The sequence below is a fragment of the Lepidochelys olivacea genome, assembly GCF_965140295.1.
Source record: "Lepidochelys olivacea isolate rLepOli2 genome assembly, chromosome: 8".
NCBI classification, from domain to species: domain Eukaryota; kingdom Metazoa; phylum Chordata; order Testudines; family Cheloniidae; genus Lepidochelys; species Lepidochelys olivacea.
Genome location: NC_140418.1, coordinates 104,916,152 through 104,937,877, shown reverse-complemented (window position 1 = coordinate 104,937,877; position 21,726 = coordinate 104,916,152). Strand labels below are relative to the sequence as shown.

At 53.9% G+C, this 21,726-nt stretch overlaps 1 protein-coding gene across 1 annotated transcript in view; it reads left to right on the top strand.

Moving 5' to 3' along the window:
- The window catches only part of LOC311525452 (uncharacterized protein), a 29,242-nt gene extending 7,895 nt beyond the window's left edge, over positions 1-21,347 (top strand). The window contains exons 2-5 of the mRNA XM_084637625.1: positions 10,230-10,673; positions 12,290-12,619; positions 12,791-12,957; positions 18,785-21,347. Coding sequence (XP_084493751.1) covers positions 10,230-10,673; positions 12,290-12,619; positions 12,791-12,957; positions 18,785-18,829 — 986 coding nt within the window. The 3' untranslated portion in view covers positions 18,830-21,347. The remainder of the gene's footprint in view (positions 1-10,229; positions 10,674-12,289; positions 12,620-12,790; positions 12,958-18,784) is intronic.
- Positions 21,348-21,726: the final 379 nt, after the last annotated feature.

The following is a 21,726-nucleotide window of genomic DNA, read 5'->3' as shown; positions in this document are numbered from 1 at the left end:
CTGTGTGTTTGAGACCTCTGCCCGAGACCAAGCTGAGCAGGGCTACATGGCACTTCTAAATATGGCTGGGGCAGCAGCCCGTGTGCCTAACCAAGGACTTCCTACATGGCTAACACTTGTAGGAACACTTGTACCTATCCGGTCCCATTCCTGCAGTATAGCTAGAACTCTGGCAAAGTCTGCCTGCTGATAGGTTTCCGAGTAGCAGCCGTGTTAGTCTGTATTCGCAAAAAGAAGAGGAAGACGTGTGGCACCTTAGAGACCAACCAATTTATTTGAGCGTGAGCTTTCGTGAGCTACAGCTCAAATAAATGGGTTCGTCTCTAAGGTGCCACACGTCCTCCTTTTCTTCTTGCCTGCTGATAGATATTTAAAGTACTGGAGACCTGCATGCACGCCCATTTACAGACCTCTTTCTTTTGTTAAAAAACCAAGGGACTTGGGAGGATCCCTCTGGAAATGTTCTGGCTGCTGCTGGCGATTTGTTATAACTCATCCGTTCGTTCTCCGCTGAGAGAGCGAGGATTTGGCCTGCGTTAGCTTCTTTCAATAGTGTCTTTCTTTGCAGCCTTTGGAAATCCGCTTCCTTCAGCAGCACTGGGCTTGATTTTAAAAATAAATCTGTAGAGTATTTTGGTCCATGAAGCCAGCTTGTTCCCCCCCCCCCCCCCACCTTGGGCTGTGTTGGGGTTGCTTTGTTTGTTTTGCTCCCAGGATAGAAGTCTCCAGGAGCAGTCTGGGCCCTAGGGGCAGCAGCAATGCATAAAGCTTGGATTGTCACACTCCAGCTCCCTCCCATGCGGTCTCATTGCTGCCCTGAGGCCAGAGATACGTAGACGAGTCCTGTGCACAGTAGTTAAGGTGGAACGGGCAGCGCTAGCTCACCTTGCCAGCTCTGCAGGGGAGGTGGAAGGCCTGTGATCTACAACAACCTGAGTTTACAGCCCAGCCTAGACAGAAGAGCTTATCTTGGAGAGCAGGAATGTGCCCCCCCTACCCCCCAGGAAGGGAAGAGAGAGAGTCCCGCTCTAAAAACTCCACTTGGGGAGGCTCACCGTTACAGGGTGAGGCTGCACTTTAGATCCTGTTAGTCCCCCTTGAGGGCACCCCTTTGCTGCCTTCCTCTCTCTCTGGGTGGAAACCACATGGTCCTACCAGTCGTAGGCTAGCTCTGTGGGCTCCAACCCCCTGTTCACCAACTGTCAAACCGACAGGCCCAAGGGAGTTTGCACCTGCAAGCCTTTTTCCCTCCAGGAGCCTGTGACGGCAGCCGATTAAAGGGACTCAAACAGTCTCTTCAGAACAAAGCCTTGTTCATTCATTCACCCAGCGTGCATGGCAGTCAGAGCAAGGCCGGTCCACCTCTTTCCCCTTAGGTAAGCCTTAGTCATTCATTGCACACTGTAGAAAGTCCCATTCAGCCGTTCCTTGCCTCCCTAGGCTGCAGTTAGTGCCTTTGCCAGCATCTCCTGTGGAGCAGCTGCTGACAGCCCGCTACCCTGCCATTGTCACAGGAGGCAGTTCCTGGATCTCCACTCAGCAGCTGTTGAGACTGTCACATATGTGAACTGTCTCCCTCCCAGGCCTGTTATGCTTGCTCCTTCCGGGCTTGTCGTCAAGCCCAGGCACTGTGTCTGGTTCATTAGGACTATGAGTAACTCATTAGCCTGGTCTTCATCTCATTAAATGTTTGCTTGGATAATTGTAGTGCCCATGAACGGAAGGGGCTGGTGGCCTGGCTCTAGGGGTGTGCAGGTTTTTTCCTGATATGCAGCTCTCCCGTGTGCCTTCGTCCCTGCCCACCCTGCTATTCCAGTGCCGGGGCTCTGAGCAGACACGGCCACTTTTACCCTGTGCCTTTGGTTTGAGGGCTGGATTCAGTGGAAACGAGACCGGTTCCACTGAACTCCTCACTGAGCAGGTCGCGCAGCCTGAGGTGGTGCATTTCCCCGCTGTGCCAGCTAGTGCCTTCCTGGCTGCAGGCTGCACACGCAGGAAACCTTGTCTGGGCAAGTGTGGTCAGGTTCAGAAAGTGTCTTCAGGGCTGGAGTATAGGATGCCAGCTAGAGTCGTTTGAACGCTGACTTCCCCTGGTGTGGGGGAGGGCGGGTTGGGGAGAATGGCTGTGCATTCACTCGTTATACTGAGCTGTATGTTTACCATGGGCTGCAGGAAGTGCAGGGTTACTGACGCAACCTTTAACTAAAGCAGGATTCTCTGACAGAAGAGCCTTAATCCTAGGGCTGCGGCATGGACTCCTTGATCACCTTCTGAGGGAGAAGGCTGTGAAACCCTGCACCTGCTGGACACAGCCCCCAGCTGCCAACATCTGCTATCTGCCTGCCAGGGACTGGTCAAGCATTTTCTGCCAACATCTCTGCACCCTCATCCCCAGTCCAGTACTCCCACCTGCAAACCCTCGCCAGGAGCCCCTGCCATTGTCTATACCGGCCCCCACTTCCACAGCTCCTCCCCTAGACTGGGGCAGAGCTCCAGGTGGAAGGAGAAGCAGAGCTCTGGGGCGGGGGAGGAAGAAGAGCACAGAGACTTCCTGCACATGCCCAGGCTCCTTAATGCCAGCTGCTGATGCTCACAAACTCCTCCAGCACAGCTGCTGCCCGAGGTTTAACTTACTTATCTTGATGCTGAGTGATGGGGTTTCCGCAGAGCCAGCTGCTGTATTCCCATCTGTGCTACAGTGCAGGGTCTGGGTCTGTTCTGCTTCCTGGGCTCATGGGCAGGGGGCTAGCAGTGGCCTGTTCTGATAGATTCCTAGGTTGGGCAGGGGAGCGAGGACCCCGAGAAAGCACTGGATAGTCCTTTAATGACCACTGATCATTGGCCTGGGTAACCAGGAGCATATCAAGCGTGGAGGGTGGGGTGGAGGGGGCGAGTTGCAATTGCTAGAAGTCTCGGAGGGAACTCTGTGCGTGTGCTGCCCTCCCCCTGCTGAAACCCTCCAGATCTAAGCACCTCGGTGCTGCAGATAAAGGAGAGGCTGCCAATTCAAATCCAGCCCGGGCCAGCAGTGCCTGAAAGCTTTCCCAAAGGTCCCCCAAATCAGGAGCTGTTGGGGCGGGTCCATGCCTGGTGTGCAGGCGTCCCTTCTAACAACCCATCTCAGTTGGTACCAATTGGCTCCCTTGGCAAAATCAGAAAAAGTGCCACAGAGTGAATGGGTCAAGGAGATTGACCGCCTCGCGCATCCCTGTGTGTGGTCTTCCCAGGGCAGGGTTGAGGTACACTGGGAGGGGGAGCATAGAGGCCGCTTGCCCTGCCGTTGCATGTGCTGTATCTGCACGGTGGATAAAGAGGGGACAAGCCTGCACCTGTCCCCAGCAGTGATTCCAATGGGAAGAACTTAGAGAACAAAAGAGTCTCCGAACAAGAGAAAGATGCTCTCAGACCACTCTATACTGAAGGTCCCATAAACCCATCAGATGAGTCAGTCACCTGCCCCCTGTGTAACAGATACACATCGGAGTCCCTCCGACCCTTGCTGTGTGTTTGATCCATTGGGGTTTCACCGGGCTGCTGGTGCTTTATTGACTGGAGCTGGAAATATCTGCATGAGGGTCTGTTGGGATTTACTCCTGGTCCCTGATGTTTGGAGGAAGATCCAAGTCCGTTGTCCCTCACTTAGGGAGCTGGGAGGGCACAGGCCTTGCTCGGGGGCTGAAGGGTCCCATGGAGCTGCTAAGTGCTTGTCAGCAGAATGCTGGGTGTCCTGAGAGTCTCTGACAGCGGTTGTGTTTAAATCTAGACCGGGTCTCTGCAGGCTGGAGCCAGCTGTGCCTCCCAGGCCGCTCAATATCAAAGGGCTCACAGAGGGACCCTGCTTCCTCGGTCTTCTCAGCTGGGGAAGGGAGCCCTGAGTCCAGGCCCAGCTGCTGCTGGCCACTCTGTAGTTTACTTCAGAGAGTGGCTCTTCCAGCTTTGGATCTGGCTGATGAATTCCTCCCAAAAGGGAGCCGGGGGGCTCCTGACTGGGATTCCAAGAGCCGTGGCCTTGTTTCAGAGACGAGGCCCACGGAACTGGGTGGCGGGTTCTGGTTCCTCACACAGACGGGAGTCCGTCTGTCCCTGTGTGACGGCAGCCCTCCCTGTCCTTGGAATGGCCTTGCAGACTTTGGGAGATGGGGGATGAAGCACGCTTTACATTGGACTCTCCAGGGAAGCACAGGCGCAAAGCAGAAGCCTTCAGGACAAGGCCCAGCAGCAGCTCTGCTTGTGCCCCTGGTGCAGACTTCTCCAGCCTCACCCAGGAGGCAGTTTAGATCTGGAGCTGGTTACCGATTCTTATGTATTCAGAAACCCCTCAATCACTGAGCCTGGTGCACTGCACAGCTGTGAAGTCTGAGCTAAGCCTCTGCACCTCATGTTCAGCTGGCTTCCTGCTTTCTTCTGCTGTACTACGGGTGTTCGCCTCAGAGCTGGTGTCAGCTCAGGTTCATGCTGGAGATCTAGTATTGTAGCAGCATTGCACCACAGAGCCGTCTGCAATACCTAGATGGCTCTTGGCCTTAGCAGCTAGCCCTCGCCTCTCACCGTGGAGTGGGGTGCATTTCCCACCAGTGTCTGAAACAGGGTGCATTTTTTTCTCAGATGGTTACAACCCTCCTCCTCTAGGGCTCCTCTTGGTCTGAAAGCTATATCCCCTCTGGTTCCCCAGCCGGAGGTCATTGCAAGGAGCTGCATCTTTGCTTGTGTTGATATGCTCTTTGCCTTTCCTGAAGTGCCGTTTTCCTCGAAGGGAGGTGCTGAACCCAGTAGTGGGAGAAGGGCTCTACAATACATTTAGTATTCAACAGAAAATAGTTGACTGGTCATCATTAGGTTTCAGAGTTAATGTCCAGTGAGATGAGTGGGGCAGCTGTTATGCTGCTGAGCTGTTGCTCCAAACTGATCAGAGGCAGTTTTAAGAAGTGATCACATTACAGACAGAAATGCTGTAGCGTTGCGTGTCGTAGGTAGGTGCAGTCCCAGAGCACTGCCTCAGGGTCTGGAATGGCCCTGCAGGCACCCTGCCTCAGTTTCCCCTTCAATTCTGAGAATAACCCACTTACACCTACATCCAGAGTACAATGTTCCCCCCACCTTGGGACTATCTGATTCAGATTAACCAGCTTCTCGCTCCCTTTTAGGGTATGTCTACACTGCAGTGTAAGCCCAGAGTTTGAACTCAGGCTCAAGCCTAACCCCCCTTCTGTCTACACACAAATCACTGTAACCCAGGACTCCGACACAGGGTCCCAGGACCCCATGAGGGTGGAGGGTCTGAGTCAGAGTCAAGCTGGGACCCGGGCTCAAGCCCTGTTGCTTTGCAGTGTAGGTGCGGCCCCACTGGACTCGTGTTCTTGGAGTCCACCAAGAGTATCCCACAGGCTGATTCTCCTTTGGCCTCTGGACAGTCAAGTTTTCACTTACTGCACCACGAACAAAGGGCTAGAGCAGCCGCATCTTGGAAGGGTGCGAGGAAGTCTGGGACATGGGAAGTGGGACTCGGCCCAATAATGCAGTGTAGATGCTAGAGCCCTGGGTTAAGAAACTCTGGATCTGCTGCCTGAAGTTATTGCTAGCCCTGGGCTTACGCTGCAGTATAGACAGACCCATAGATTCAGGGTTTCACAGCCCTCCTCCTTGGGTCTGTGCAATTCCGGTCCTGGCCCTTCTTGTACTGTAGACTCTCCCCTCAGGGCCTGGCTGAGTTCTTCCTCTTGGTCTCAGGAGCTTCTTCCTTGGCTTAGCTTGGAGACTCCTTTTTTGAGTCACCCACTCAGTCAACTAGTCAGTCTCTTGATGCTCTCCAGGTGGGTTTAATAACCCCACTCCTGTTTGTGTTGGCTGGGAGAGAGGGGAGCTGTGCCCTGCCCTCTCTCCAAAGCTCCTGGTGCCAGGCCCTTATGGGAACAGTTGTCTGGGATTGCCCTGTATCTTCCTTCTCCCAGATGCCAAGTGCCCCCAGGACCATCTTCCTCTCTTCCTAAACTACCTCCTCTGGCCTTAATGGCCACCGCATCCCATTAAAGGGTAAAGGCCGTGCTTTGCTCAGCCAGCTAGGAGCTGGCTGTACCTGTGTACTGGTTAGGAGCAGGATTGAGTTTTTTGCTGTCGGTGGTGCAAAACCTCTCCTGTAGCTCAGGGCCCAGGGGTCTGCTTCTTGGAGCAGACAGCTCAGAGTTCTGCCCTGGCTGCGCATTGACGTTCCGAGTAGCCTCGGTGTGCACCCCCGGGACAGCTGAACGGATCAGCGGCTCCAGCTACACACAGCTTTTTTTAATGCCTTCAAGTGCCCCCTTACGTGCTGCTTCCCTGTACCATGCCCTCTAAACCACAGCTCCGAGGGCAGGTTCCCACTAACACCACGGAGCCCCTCAAAGACGGTTGCACCTTTAAGCTCCCTGCGGGCCATACACCTCAGTGATCTTGCTGGGGCAGCAAGAAGAGACAAAGCCCAGCCCGTCTCATCCAGACCCACCCCACAAGTTCCATATTCCCCAGGGAGGCCTGCAGGCAGAGCTCCTGAAGGGAGGTGAGGACCCCTCCAGCTGTTGTGTGTGTGGGGGGTATTGCTGAGAGCCGTCTGCTCCTTCAGCACAGCCAGGTGGCTCTCTCCAGGGATACAGACTCTGTGAGTTCTGTGTCCTGGGTACAGCACAACCCCCAGCAGGGACAGGAGGGCCCCGCCCGCCGTGGAAGTGGGCAGGGGGTACACAGGGACAGATGAAGAGGTTTCTTGTACCCAAGGAATCTGTTGCACCATGAGACAGCAGAGACCCGCTCCCCCAAGCAATATAAATCTCCAGGAGCTCCCACAGCCCAGCAGCAGCTAAAACCCGAAGGCTGTTAGCGTAGACAAGCCCCTACCTGCACCCTGAACACCTGCTGACTCCCAAGAGCTCGGTCAGCCAAGCCAACACCCTCAGCCCCCGGTGCCAACTTCCCTACAGCTGGCTGAAAAGAAGGGAGAGGAGCTGGTATTTCAAGGGCCCCCAGCTCCGCTCCTTTCCCAGCATGCTTTGTCATGGAAAGCACGAGAGTCAGGCTGTCCCTTTCCCTACTCCGAGAGGGGCTCAGCCAGCCTCAAGTGGCTTAGGCCTTCCTCCAAGATTCAGAGCAGCAGCAGGGCTGCTCCACGCTGTGCCCTGACTCCCTCCCCCCATCCGGTCTGAGAGCAAAACTGTTTCCTGGCCTCCCCCGCTCCCTGAAACCACAGCACCTAAATCTAGCACTGGGGAACTCAGCCCCAGGGCCCGGGAGCTCAGCACGCAGCTTCGCTCCTTCCCATGGGAGGCAGGGCTCGCCCAGCCAGCAGTGGCAATGAGGGCTGGACAGTTGCGCAGCCAGCACCTGAGAGGCGGGAGGTCGTGGGTTAACCCCGCACCCTGCTTTGGTCTGGGCTGGTTCTCTGAAGCTTGGGCTCTAGGGGCACTTTGCTCTTCTGGCCTCCACCTGGGAGACTGCCCTGTCCTTGGAAAGGAAAAGCCGATCCTGCCCCCTCGGCTCCCCCTTCTCCTGCTAGCCGGCTGGGTGAGCGTCTGCACGCATCCCTGAGCAGCTTCCAAACGGGGAACAGGCCTTGTGAGCCCGCTGCAGAGCTGGCCCCCCCGCCCCTCTCCTCTCTCACCCCTTCCTCCTGCTCCCATACAAGTACGGCCTGTTTACAGTGCTGTCTCAGAGCCGGTGTGGGTGTGGGTGGAAGTGGGTGGGTGATGGGAAGAGCTATTTATTTCCAGGCTAGATGGTTGAGAGCTGCCTAGCATGGCTTCAGGAGCTTCTGGCCTCTTACTCAGTGCTTATGAGTAGGGCGGGGTAGTGGTAGGCACACACCAGCTTGATTCTTGTCAGGGGGCCCCTGGGCTGTCTTAGATCGTCCCACAGAGTGAGCTTAGCGGGTCCATCTGCCAGTCTCTAAGCCCCTACTTACTCCGGTGTATTTTTCACCCCTGTTATTACTAGATCTTCATCCTCTGCCTTGTATTTCCCTTCAGATATTTATAGGGCTTTCACAATCCCATAAATACCATTTCCTTTAGCCTGTATAAATTTAGCTCCATCAGCCTCTCCCTTCTAAGGCCTCTAAGCCTTTTGTTGGGGACACACACACACTCTCTCTCTCTCATGCCTTCTTAACATGCAATCTCTCCTTGCTGCGTCACCAGAGTCACTGGCATCTGTCAAGAGATCCCAACACGATGCTGGCAGCGTTTCTCGGGAGCCAGATTTGTAAGGGAGACATGCTGTGGGCGGGGGGTCTAAGCTCTTGAAACCAGCCAAAACTGGACTGATGCAAACTGCAGTGAGCTTTACCCACACTAGGGGTTTGTTCTGGTGCCAGGCCGCTGATGGCTGGAATGAGGGCAAGACCTATGTGAGTATAACTTACATCGTCTGGCCACTCACTATGTACGGTGCACCACTTGGGCTTCCCTCTATGGCCGCAATACTGCAAATATGTATGTGCAGTTGGCATCAGTGGTATTATTAGGGTGACCAGATAGAAAGTGTGAAAAATCAGGACGGGGTTGGGGGGTAATAAGTGCCTATATAAGAAAAAGCCCCATATATTGGGACTGTCCCTATAAAATCGGGACATCTGGTCACCCTAGGTATTATACATGTGCTTAAAGTTAAGCGCATGAATAAGTATTTGCAGTATTTTCAGAGTCACTGCTATCCAGGATATTGTTCCCCGTTCTGTAGGTATAGGGTGCATTCCTTGTTCCTAGCTGTGCAACTTTGCATTTGGCTGTATTAAAACACATTTTGTTTTCACAGAATAGCTTCCTGAGTCATCCAGATTGCTCTGTATGACTGCCCTGTCCTTCTCATCATTTGCCATTCGCCAGTCTTTGTGCTATCTGCATATTTTATCAACAGTGATTTTATATTTACTTCCAAATCATTTATGAAAATATTGAATAGCATCAGGCCTAGCAGATCCCTGCAGAACCCTGAAACACCCCCAGTCAATGATAGTTCCCCAGTGTTTTAAGATCTGTCAGTCAGTTCTCAGACCATTTAACGTGTTTTGATATTGTATAGTGCTAATATTTTAATAAGAGTGACATGATGCTGAATTAAATGCAGTACAAAACATATTTATTACATCTACACGGTTGTCTTTATCAACCAACTGTATAAGCTTGTCAAAACAAATCTGATTTCATTTTGATAAGAACTGTTTTCCATAAAACCATGTTGAATGGCATTAATTATATTCCCATTAGTTATTTATTGAATCCTGCATCAACTTTTCCATTATTTTGCCCAGGATAGATGACAGGCTAACCAACGTATAGTAAACCGGTTCATCCCACTTGCCCTTTTTAAATACAGTATTGGCCCAACATTAGCATTCTTCAAGTATTGGAATTTCCCTGCTATTCCAAGATTTATTAAAATTTAACATTAATGGGCCAGAAATCTCCGTCAACTCTTTTGGAATTCTTGGATGCAAGGTATCTGGAACTGCTGATTTTAAAATGTCTATTACTCGTAGATGCTAACATCCTCCCCAGTTACCAAAGGCCTGGAAAGTAGTTAATCATCCTCATATGATCCTCATATTACCATCTCCATCTAGTAGTAATGAACCTCTATCATTGTGAAGATTCCTTTTGTTTGTAATATATTTAGACACCTTTTTAATTTTTCGCCCTCGTGTCCTTAGCTTCCCTTATCAATATTTTACCCTTCATAACCTCTGATTTGTAATGATTGCTATCTACTTCCCCTTTTTGTCCTTTTGTTATGTTTTTTTTTTTTTATTTATTTGTACCTTCACCTTCACTTCCCTATTGAACCAGGGTGGGCTTTTTTTTTTGTGGTCATCCTCTTTGTTGACACTGGAAGTGTGGCTTTTTGGCCTTCGGACACACTCTTCTTACTGAACTCCCAGTTTTGAGGTGAGTGTGGAGAAGTTTCAGAGTCACGCCCATCCTGCACAGTGCAATGGGAGCGGGAGGTTTGACAGTGGAGCTGATGCAGCTCCATCTGCTCAGGCATCCTGCCTTCAGTAGAGACCAGTGCCTGCTGCTCCAGAGGCAGGCTTGCTGCCCGGACCCCTTCTCTGGTCCCTGGTGTTTGTGCGATGCTGTATGCAGCATAGGCCAGCTGGGGATTGGTTCCTGCCCTCCCTCCCTAGCCCGCCTACACCCTTGGTCCCCTCTCGTGTGGCATGGACATCGCCCCGTTCAGCATTTCTCTCTCATTCTTTCCTGCACTAGGAGACGGGCAGGAGACCCCGACTGACCAGGTGGTGTCCCCAGCTCAGCCCAGCACCGAGCCAGGCTCATTTCCACTCCATGAGGCTGATGGCTTCAGCCCAGAGGCGACTGCCCCTCCTGTGACTAGCGCCGATAAGGACGGGGCTGCCACCCCGCACCCCAGTTTTAGCAGCCCCCGCGCTGTCGAGCTGGACGAGTCCATCCCACCCGATCCCAACGCAACCACCACCAAGGGCACCAGGCTGCAGACTTCTGCCCCAGCCGTCTCAGCGGATGCGATGACAGGGCTTCGGAATCAGAACCTGTCGGTGCTCCCCCCTCCGGCTCTGGCTGCCAACACCACAAACCCGCCTGGCCAAAACGAAACCGAGCCCTCCAGCCCCCCGGGGCCGACTGGCGCCGCGACCATGGCTCCAACGTCTCTGCCACCAAAGGACGCGTTGGGTGAGGCTTCTCGCTACCCCGCGGCTCACCCGCGTGTAGGGGGCACCTTCTCCCACAGCACACCCAGCCTGGGGACTTAGGGCCTGGGCCCCTGCGGTGCCGAGTGCCTTTCTACTCTCGCTGACTTTGCCTGGAGTCGGGGGCACTCAGCACCTCACAGGATTGGGCCCGTGGTAAGTGAAAGCAGGATCCTGGTGCTGGGGCAAGCGGGAAAGGTTTGCAGCAGCTGCTGGTTCCTCTCTCATATGCAGACAGGGAAGCTGCTCCCTGACTTTTACCACATCAGCCAGCTGTCCTGGGAGGGGGAGCGTTGCTGCTACAGGCCCTTACATCTTTCCTCAAAAGTACAAATTAACCCTTTCCTTCCGAGGTACGTGCACACTCACCCAGGGGCCGAACGCTGCTCTCCTTTAACCCCGCGTCAATCCAGAGCAGGTCTCCTGACCGTGGTGATGTCACACCGGTATAAGTAAGAGCAGGACCTGGCCTGGCTGGCTTTAAAGCAGTATTACCCAGCTGGCAGCTGAGGCTGGCAGCTTGCCGGAGCAACCCCTAACTTCCGTACCATGGGATAGATAGAAGCTACCCTCCATCATCAACCAGAAACTGTGAGAAAAATCCCAGCATGCAGTGTGGCTAGGTGGCTCTGAGCAATGCTGGGATCCTTAATGGCGGCAGGGCACAGCTGCCAGCGTAATCTCTCTTCTCTGGCCTGACGACATTTCCAGGGAGGCTACTGCTGTTGCTTCTCGGCCTCGTGTTAAAGGGGAGGGTGGCCAAGAGCGCCCTGGTCTGCCACGCTGCCCTAAAATCCCATTGCCTGGCATGGGGACTCTCACTGACCTGGTTTTCTGGGCTTTGCTGCTGATTGGAGAGGGGCTCTCAGCTCAGAGACCTTCCCCTCGACACGCCCTAGGCTCTGACAGGGCTCTCTGGCTCTGACAGGCTGCGAAATACAAACTGATTTGTCAATTAATCTGTACGGCCTTTGTCACTGTGAGCAGCGGGCAGCCACCCCAGAGGGCAGTGCCCCGGCTGTCCTGGCTCGTAGAGTTTATTCCTATTGCCCTTTTCAGGGCCATAGCTGTCAGGCATGTCCGCAGGCTAGTGGGGATCCCTGCTCTTCCTTTTGGGGCGTTGTCATGGGGATTCCTCTGCTAGGAGATGAGCACCATTGGGTGGCCATGTGGAGGTGATGGGATGTAGCCACAGGGAGGACGAGACAGGGTTAAGGGCCTTTTCAGGTATCTCTCAACCTGCTGAAGAAGTAAATTTTCAGGGGTGCTAAAGAATCTTCTCTGATGGGGGAATCGGGCCGCGAGCCTGAAAAGGCTTGAGATGCCCTCCCAAGCCTTGCCCACGTTCCAGGGCTCCAGTTAGTGGCCTTCTGAACAGCTCGACACAGAACAGCAGGGGGCTCAGGGCCTCTCCGCTGCCTCCCTGAGGATCCCAGGGAGAACCTGGAGCAGAGAGCGCTCTGTGCTCATGCCAGGAGCTGGGCATGTCCCCTAGGTGCCAGCAGGGATGCCTACCGCCCTTTCCAGGCCATGCAGGGTGGGGATGGGCAGACGCAGGATTTTGCCTTGTAGATAACTGCCTCTTTTTCTTACGTGCAGCAACAGCAGGCAGCTCCCCTCTGGAGCCTTCTGCATTCAGCACCTTGGGGCCCACGACAGGGAACCCTGAACCCACCGCAGAGAGCCCTGAACCCACGCCACAAACAGCCCAGGAGAACGCCACAGAGGAGAGCGCCGCAGGGCCCGCTTCTGTGCCTGCTGCCATGACAACAGGGAGCCCACCTGCAGCTACCACCCCCAGCACCACCACGGTGACCCCCAGAGCTTCCTCCACCACCAGGGCAGCCACAACAGCTGTAATGCAGCCATCAGCCGATCCTGTGCATGAGAAGGCTTCGGTGTTGGATGTGGGAGACGACGATGGTCAAGGTAAATGCTCTCAAGGCTCCCACGTGCGCCGATCTCTGCTCTCCCGGGCATGGGAGAGGCGTTTGAGCTGGGGGGAGCCCCTTGTGGTGCGGTAGGGCAGAGCCCAGGGAGAGACTGGGATTGACTGCCCCAGGACCTTACCCTCTCGGTACCGTCTCCTCCTCCCTGCAGACCTGCCCAGCTCCGCTGTTGCCGGCGCGATGGGGGCCGACCCCCTGGTGATCGGCGTCATCTCCATGTTCGTCGTCATGGTGGGGATCCTGGCCCTGGTGGGCTTCCTGAGATACCGGCAGCGCAACAGCCGGATGGATTTCCGGCGCCTGCAGGACCTGCCCATGGTGAGCAATGCCCCCTGCCGGCCATGCCCAGGGCCTTTGTGCCTGGAGCTGCTGGCTGGCTCCCAACTGTGTGACCAGGCCACAGTGCAGCTCCCCTTCTAGCCGTTGCTAGACAAGCCGCACAGAGGGAATTCAGCTCATTCCTCTTGCAAAGGAAGAGGTACCTGTGGCTGGGTGGGGAGTGTGGGGTGGGGTCTGGAGAGCCTCCATCCAAGGTTCATTGCCAGGATGACGTCAGGTGACATGAGATTTAGTGACAGGATCCACCTTGCCAGCCCTGTTCCAGAAGACAGACAGACCGTGTGAAGGCAGCCCGACGTCGTGTGCCATGGTTCCCTCAGGGTTCCAAGTAGATTCAGTATTCTTCCTCACTCCTGCCCTGATGTGTTATGCAGTGTTCCCGGACGGCTGTTAAACAGCTGCTATGTTTCCCCCCGCCAGAGGAGGTTGCATTTCCATGGTGGGTGAAGCGAACACTCTATGTAGCCTTTGAGATACAAAGTTCTTCTTCGAGTAGATGCAGCCGTGTATTCCACTCCTAGGAGTGCCCATAGGGGTCAGGCGCACACTTCATGGCCAAAGCCCCTCCCCTGGCTACATGATGCAGCGCTGCCCTGACCCTCCCTCAGTTCCTTCTTATCCCCCCTCGGCTGGAGTCAGAGCTTAACCGTCTTAACCTCTCAATAAGTTTAGCTTTTCTCTTAGATAGATAGATAGTACCCTTTGTGTTAGTTGTATTTGTTTGTTTTCCTTAATGATGCCCTCACCAGGGTTTAAACATTGTCCTTCGAGGGGGGCGGGAGGAGTGATCCTCACACACGGTGCTTGCTCTGTCTTGGCAAGGCCCCCATTAAAGAGCGTTGTGCGATCTGCACATCGTTCAAGGGACAGGCTCAAGGGGCTTGGGACCTTCGCCTGACGCAGCACCTGCTTCGGTCCCGAGGCGCATGCCGGGCTGGGAGTGCCCGCGGACTCCAAGGGCTGCTGCTTCACGTTCCGGAGCAGTTGCCTCTCCGAAGAAACAGAGGAGCCCTTCCCTGTCGCCTGTGCCAAGGAAAAGGTTGCATACCACCAATCCGGACTGCTCCAGATCTCGGGGTGACTCTTCTGCCTCCCCCAAGAAAAGCATGGACTGGCACAGAGTAGGTACCGGCCTGTGGGATGGCGCAAGTACTTCTAACCCTTCTGAGTGGGGAACTTGGAAACCCTGGACCGTTGACTCCGGTTCTGGCCCCTGGGTGTCCTTTGAGTCCGGCACCAAAGAGGGAGATGCCAGTACTGGCTGTTTCCAGGTCAGCGGCATTCCAGGCAGCTACAGACCGCCTTTGCCTTTTGGTCCCGACCTCTCCTTTGGGATTGACACTGCTTCCAGCACCAGCATGCTCAGTGCCAACAGTACCACTTCCATGGGCAGTGCCGCTTCCTGCCTCGTTCTGGGCAATGGACAAGTTGGTTACTCGCGTCTTCTGGTCTCGCTCCACCCTTATCTCCGGGATCCCAAGGCTCCCCAAGCTCCGAGTTGGCGCTGTCATCCTCCCGCGCTCCATCACCGGACCAGCACTGGGGACCGCTGACAGACCACTATGGGTAGCAAGATTGGCGTTCTTCTCCGGCCCGGTGTCTACTGGCTACCAATGCCTTATCCGTGCCAGTGGCCTCCATGGAATCCTTGGGACGCTCCTCCTTTGCGGAGGTCCCACTCTGTCTTGCTTGAAGGCGAAATCACTGGCCAGGCCTGCAGTGGTGACTGTCAATCTGCTGCAGGCCCAAGCACCAGTGTAGCCTCTGTAGTCGTCCCATCCAGGTCCATCAGCCCTATAAACAGGATCCAGCTTTGGTTCAGTTGAGGGCTTTGTCTCCGTCTCCAGACAATGCTGTGTTGCCTGGCTCATCCTTGCCTTCGATACCGGAGGATTTTAAGGTGTGCCAAGACCTTTTGTGGCATGTAGCTGCTTCCTGCAGTATCCAAGTGGAGTTCGTGCAAGAGAATACTCACAAATTGGTGGACATCCTGCAGCCATCTGCCCCTGGGAGACTCATCCTCCCTATCAGCGATACGCTCCTTGAACTGGCTAAGCATGCTGGCTTCGGTATGCCTGTGGCAAAGCAGAATTTGGTCATTGCCGCAATGTCCAGTAATCCATAGAGGATTTGGCCTTCGACGGCCAAACACCATTCTTGGACAAAACTGACAAGATGCTGCACTCCCTCAGAGACTCCAGGACTTCCCTGCGGTCTTTGGGGGCCAATCATGCAGAGACATGCAACACCAGCAGCAGACTTTCACTCCTCCAAGGCACTGGGGCTACCCCAGAAAGGGGCATAGTTCCCATAGGAGGAAGCAGTCAGGCTCAGGGTTCGGCCAGTCCACATGCCGTCTCTGGAACCCTTTGGTCCAGAGCACTCTTCCAGTGGTTGCTCCTCCCTCCTCGTCTGCCCCCTTTGGGGACAGGCTGGCCCACTTTCACAATGCTTGGGGCTCGATTGCTACCAGTAGCTAGGTCCTAAGCACCGTCATGTCGGGTTATGCTATCCAGTTCCTTCCCACCCCTCTTCAGGGACCGTCTCATAAGATCCATTTTCTGCTGGCTTTAGGAGCAGTGGAGGAGGTTCTGCTGGAACACCAGGGTCATGGCTTCTACTCCCAGTATTTGCTGATACCCAAATCTATGAGAGGAGTAAGACCCATCCTCGACCTTCACAGCCTCAACAAATATCTGGTACACGAGGTTCTGAATGGTCCCTATTGACTATTCTCCCTGTATGGTCTCAGAATGACTGGTTTGCTGCTCTTGACCTTCAAGACACCTACTTAAATGTGGCAATTTTGCCAAGCCACATTAAGTTCCTTTGGTTTATTGTGATGAAACACCACTTTCAGTGCACAGTGCTTCCATTCAGCCTCTCTTCTGTCCCCCGGGTTGTCACCAAATGCATGGTGGTTGTTACAGCATCTCTCAGGAAGAAGGGAATTCACATCTTCCTGTATCTGGACGGCTGGTTATGGAGGGGAAGTTCTTGTTCACGTTGGCATCACAGTGCGCTTCCTCCATCAGCTGGGTCTCATTCTAAACACTGGAAAGTCAACCTTGGCTCCCACTCAGAAAATCGAGGTCATTGGGGTCCTGTTAAATTCCACGATGTCGAGAATGTTTCTTCCAACCGACCATTTTCAGGCAATTTGCCATCTTTGCCTTCGTCTGCAGACTCAGCCTCCCGCAATAGTTCAAACGTGTCTGAGGCTGTAGGGTCACCTGTCTGCTTGCACGCAGGCGGTCCAGTTTGCAAGGTTACTGTCCTGCTCTTCGCCTTCTAGATAGATTGATTCGTCTTCCTCCACTGGTCCTGGACTCCTTGCAGTCGTGGATGTGTCCAGAGAACATTTGCCAAGGCGTTTCCTTTGTCTGGCTCTTGCCAACTAGGTCGATTGTTACTGACACGTCCCTGATGGGTTGGGTTGGTGCACCTGGGAGCGCTGAAAGTACAGGGACTGTGGTTGGAGCGGGAGACCTCGCTCCATATCAATGTGCTGGAGTTTCGGGCCATCTACAGTGCATGCTATGCCTATCAAGAGATTCCCAAAGTTCCCACAACGATCTATTATGCGAACAAACAAGGGGGAGCAAACTCCAGGTTGTTTTGCCTAGAGATGACCAGCTGTGGCAGTTCTGTGCTAAGGAGAACGATCCAATAGCCGTTCACTTGCCCAGGGTTCAGAATCCTCTCATGGACTGTCTCAGGGGGTATTTTTCCCTGAATCACAAGTGGTTCTCGAAGACAAGTGTTCTCTGGGTCATCTTCACAGCTTGGGGCATCCCGACAATCAACCTGATCACTACAAGGGACAACAGGAAATGTCATCTGTTGTGCTCTCGAGGGGGCCTTGGAGGACAGGTTCCCTGTCTGACGCTTTCCATCTAGTTGGCAGCTGCCTATCCTGTATGCCTTTCCCACGATCCTGATCATCCCTGAGGTCATCCTCAAGGCCAATCAGGCCAAGCTTATTCTCATTGCCGTGGCCTGGCCAAGACTGCAGGTTCTCCGACCTTCCTGCATTGTCTGTTCAGCCTCCCATACTGCTTCCTCCCCATCCCAACTTACTTAGAACCAAGGCCACGCCTTGCATCCAGTGCTCAGCTCCCTGGATCTCCCAGCGTGGGAGGAAAGAGCAGCATTCGGCAGCTGTCCAAGTCCTCCTTAACAGTAGAAGACCCTCCACCAGGGTGGCCTATTCAGTTAAATGGAAGGAATTTTTGGCGTGGTCATTAGCTCGAAGAATCCAACCATCACTGGTCTCTATCGGGAACATTTTGAAGCACCTGCTGCATCTTCAGTCACTCCGGCTTGTGTTTAGTTAATTGAAAGCACATCTGGCAGCAGGATCAGCATTTCATCCCCCCATTCAGGGAAGATCTGTCTTCTTCCGTGCCATAGTAGCAAGATTCTTTAAAATTGCTCCTTCGTCTACATCCCCCGGTCCGAGAGCTGGTTCCTCTGTGGGACTTTAACTCAGTCCTAGCGGCCTTAATGGGACCTCCATCTGAGCCCCTAGCATCTTGTCCCACTTTTGGGTCAGAAAACTGCATTCCTGGTAGCAAGGACCTCCATAAGGAGAGCATGAGCGTTGCAGATTCTCCTTATACACAATTCTCCAAAGACAACGTGACGTTACGACCACATCCAAAATTTCTGTCTAAAGAGGCTTCTCAGTTTCATTGGAACCAGGCAGTACCTGTGTTCCTTCCTAAGCTGCATTCGTCTCCAGAGCAGCAATGTCTCCATACTGTAGATGTCAGGTGATGTCTAGTCTTCTGTCTGGACTGGACTAAACCGTTTCGTGCTTCGTCTGCCTGTTTGTGTTATATGCAGATCACATGAAGGGTCAAGTGATCTCTTCACAGATGATCTCCAAATGGATAACACTCTGCATCAAGACAGCCTATGAAATAGCCTCAGCTCGGCCCCCTCAACGGCTATCAGTAGGTGTGAGCTCACTCTACTCGGGTGCAAGCAATTCCCATAGCCTTCCTCAGTGACATTTCCATATTGGACGTTGGCAGGGCTGCTACGTGGTCGTCGATACGTATGTTCACAAATCATTACGCCGTAATTGCATCTTCCAGGGTGGATGCAGGCTTTGGTAGACTCTGAGCCCTACCTCCTGGGGATGAGGGGGGAGGTACTGCTTGTGAGTCTCCTAAGTGGAATACACATCCGTATCCACTCGAAGACGACAAAACGGTTACTTACTGTCACTGTGGTTCTTTGAGATGTGATGCAGGCGTGTATTCCACAACCCACCCTCCATCCCCTCTGCACTGGACTCTCGGGTCCTGGCATTCAGTGCGAAAGAACTGAGGGAGAGTAGCCAGGGGAGGGGCTGTGGCCACAAGGCGTGAGCGTTGCCCCCTCGGGTACTGCTAGGCAAATTTCTCCAGCTCTGGTGTGCTGGGCATGCACACACCTAAGTGGAACACGTGGCTGCATCACATCTCGAAGAACCACAGTTACAGTAAGTAACTGTTTCATACCAGTCGTCCAGCCTAGTGATGCCACAGAGGAACAGTGATATGTTCACCATCCTAGGACCTCGCGGCTTGGCCTGGGAGCGATGTGGTGTTTGCCTTGCGTCCTTCCGCAGAGACCACCCCTCTGTTTGATGAATCCTGCTGGTGGGGGACCTCCCTGGCTGGACTGGTGGTGGCCTTGAGGGGGTGGGATGAGGGAAAGGGAGTCTGGTCCCAGAACAACCCCAGATCTAAACCAGTCCCCCCTTCATGCCATGACGTGACAGATACTAATGTGTGTGTTTCTCCTTTGCTCGTAGGACGACATGATGGAGGATACGCCCCTCTCCCTCTACAGCTACTAGGCAGCAAGAAGAGGACCCTCCATCCTGGTTTGGGGGAGCGCTGGAGTTCCCTGAGCAGTAGGCCCCTGAGGATCTGGTCCAGGAAGATCCCCTGAGGATGGAGGGAAGGTGGCTCTGATTTTGCACTTGACTGAAACACTCATTGCAGATGGGTGGGTTGGTTTGTTTTAAAAACTTTTGTAAAAGTTTGGTTTTAGGGTTTAATCCAAGAGCTGGAGCCAGTTAGAGCCCAGCACTGGCCCTTCCCTCTGCTCTCCATACGCCGAGTGTCCTGACCCTCCTCAAAATGCTGAGGAGACAAGAGAGGGGCTTTTCACTTTGCATTTTACCCTGGCGGCTGAGCGGATGTTTAGCCGACAATCTCTGGAGAGGACTCGCTTGGAAGTCTCAGAAGCTACTGCTCTCAAAGTGCGTCTTGTGTCAGGAGACGCAGTGTCGGTCCTCACAAGGCAAGCAAAGGAGAATGTTACTTCCTACTGGGAGACGAGGGTGGGGAGCAGACTGGCTCCCTCTTGCTTTGTGGTTTTTTTGCACATGTTGTTCCTATTTCAGCTTCAGCAGTGGGATCCACTCCTGAATTCCCAGAGAATCTAGCAGGACCGCGGTAAACTGCACTCCCCTCCTTGCCGCCCAGAAAAACAGCCCCGTGGCTGCGAAAGGAGAACGCGCTGCTAGGGGCGGGGTAGGCTGGAGACTTTTCATCACGCTGCAGAGGGAAGGAACAAATGTAACTGGGGCTTGTGTAGCCTTGTCTTGGGTGGGACTCTCCTGTCTGTCTCAAAAGAAAACAAAATCCCTTGTTCTCTCCCTCGAGGCAGCTGCACAAGCCTAACCCATTCCCCGCAGGCAGACTGGCCCGCGGTCGCCTCAGCGTGGGAAGGGAACATGCAGGCCCTTCTCCTGCGTATCAGAGTCACTTGTTGCACTTAATACCTGCTCTGAGCTCTGGCGGCTGGAGGCTGCCCTGCCCAGCCTGCACCGTGACTTCCCTCCCCGCTAGCGCGAGCTGGGAGCTCCTTAGTTCACCATCGAAATAGCCTTGCCCCTTGGCGGCTCTCAAGGACACTTTATGCTCCACGCCCCCGAACCAGCCTTTGCCATTGTTTTGTGCCTTGTCCCCCCTCCTCAGAACTCTCATTCATATAAATGAAGGCCGGTGTGTTGGGTTTGGAGGTCAAGAAATGCTGCTTCCCTGCTTCTCAAGTCCCTTGAACAATCTCAGTGGCTGCTAGCTCTGCCCCTGCGTCTCCTGGGTGCCTTTGCGGCTGCATAATAAGCAAACAAACAGGAGCGGGTCTGGAGACAGCCAGCTGCCTTTGGGCACCCTAGGGACCGACATTAGTGTGTGGGGCAGGATGCGTCTCTTCCGTGGGTGCAGCTGAAGAGAGGCTGTGTGGTTGTTTTTTTTCTGTTCTGTGTTACCACCTGTCCCCATTCTCCAACACACACACACACACACACGCACTCACTCACTCACTGGGGTTTCTGGGTCTTCTCTCTTCCCATACAGTGGCTCCTGCTTATTTCTGCTTCCTATCTTGTTTCGCCTTCTGAAGGCTCCTCTGGGGTCCCGCTCAGCTGGGCCTGGGGGCAGCGGTTGGAGAGGTCTCGCTGTTGAGAGTGATGCTGGGATAGATGGTATAAAACAAAAGCCTTGTTTTTCCTCAGGTCTCAGCCTGCTGTCTTGGTTCGAAGCCGCCAGCGCTTGTGCTCCCTCAGGCCAGAAAAGTCTGGGGGAGTTGTGGGCAACCTGCGTCTCTTCCGGTGAGGCCCCTGCCCCATGAAGTTGTACCATTTTCACAGCCATGCTAGTGCCCACATTAGCTTTCGGGAGGGCCTAGTCTCCCACCAGCAGGACATATATAAGTCCTAGCGTTGGCTTTAATGGAGATTATTTGGGCCATGCAGCCGGAGAACTGGTAGTCTGGAACCAGGGCAGACGAGCTGGAGAAGGTGACTTCCCCACTCCCTGCATTGCTCTGTGGCTTTGGGAGTAGCTGATGAAGAGATCATGCAGTAGTTAGGGTTTTCCTGTTGGCTGTAAACTTGGGTCTGTTACCTGTGATGAGAGACACCCAAAAGTAAATGCAGGAGGGAATGTATGTGATTTTCCCCCCCCCTCTCGTGTGAAAATTAGAGGGCAGTTTCCACAGGCGTCAAACTGCCAAGTCGGAACACTTCTGCGCACAGAAATTTCACTGACGCTGCAGCCTTGTTTCCCTGGCGGGGGGGCAGGGTGCGGCCAATGGTTAGCACCAACAGAGGCACGGACAGTGCTGATGGAAATAGCGGAACTTCCTCCTGGCTGGAACTGGCGCATGGGTATCAATGGAGCTGTTGCTGTCAGAACGAGCCGCTCTGCACACAGCTTGAAGGGAGAGGACTGGCTGCCCCAGGCACGGCTGCATCTCTGCCCCCCAATGGCGGGGGAACAGAACTTGCCAAACACCAAAGTGCAACTTTCTTTGTAAAATATGTTAATAGTGGGTTTTTCTGCAATAAAGTTACAAATGCCGAAGGCCTCATGTATGGTGATTGCACGTAGCTCCAGCAACTGCTCTGAGTCGATCATCTGCTCCACAGCAAACCCTGGGATGGTTACATGACATCTCATCAGGGCAAGAAGAATTTGCAGACGGCAACATAACCAATGATAAGCAAAGCTAAGGAAAGTCTCTGACTGCTCTGGTCCCGGGGCAGGGGAGGGAGAGGGCAGTTAGGGAGACTGTAATAAGCACAAAAGGCACCTAAAAGTGAGTGGAAGTGGGCACCTAACAGCCCCTTGTGCTTTTGAAACTTATCCCTTCGGTATTTTAAAGCAAGGAGGGATAAAGAACAGACAGGCATCCAACATTCTAACAGGTTTCAGAGTAGCAGCCGTGTTAGTCTGTATTCGC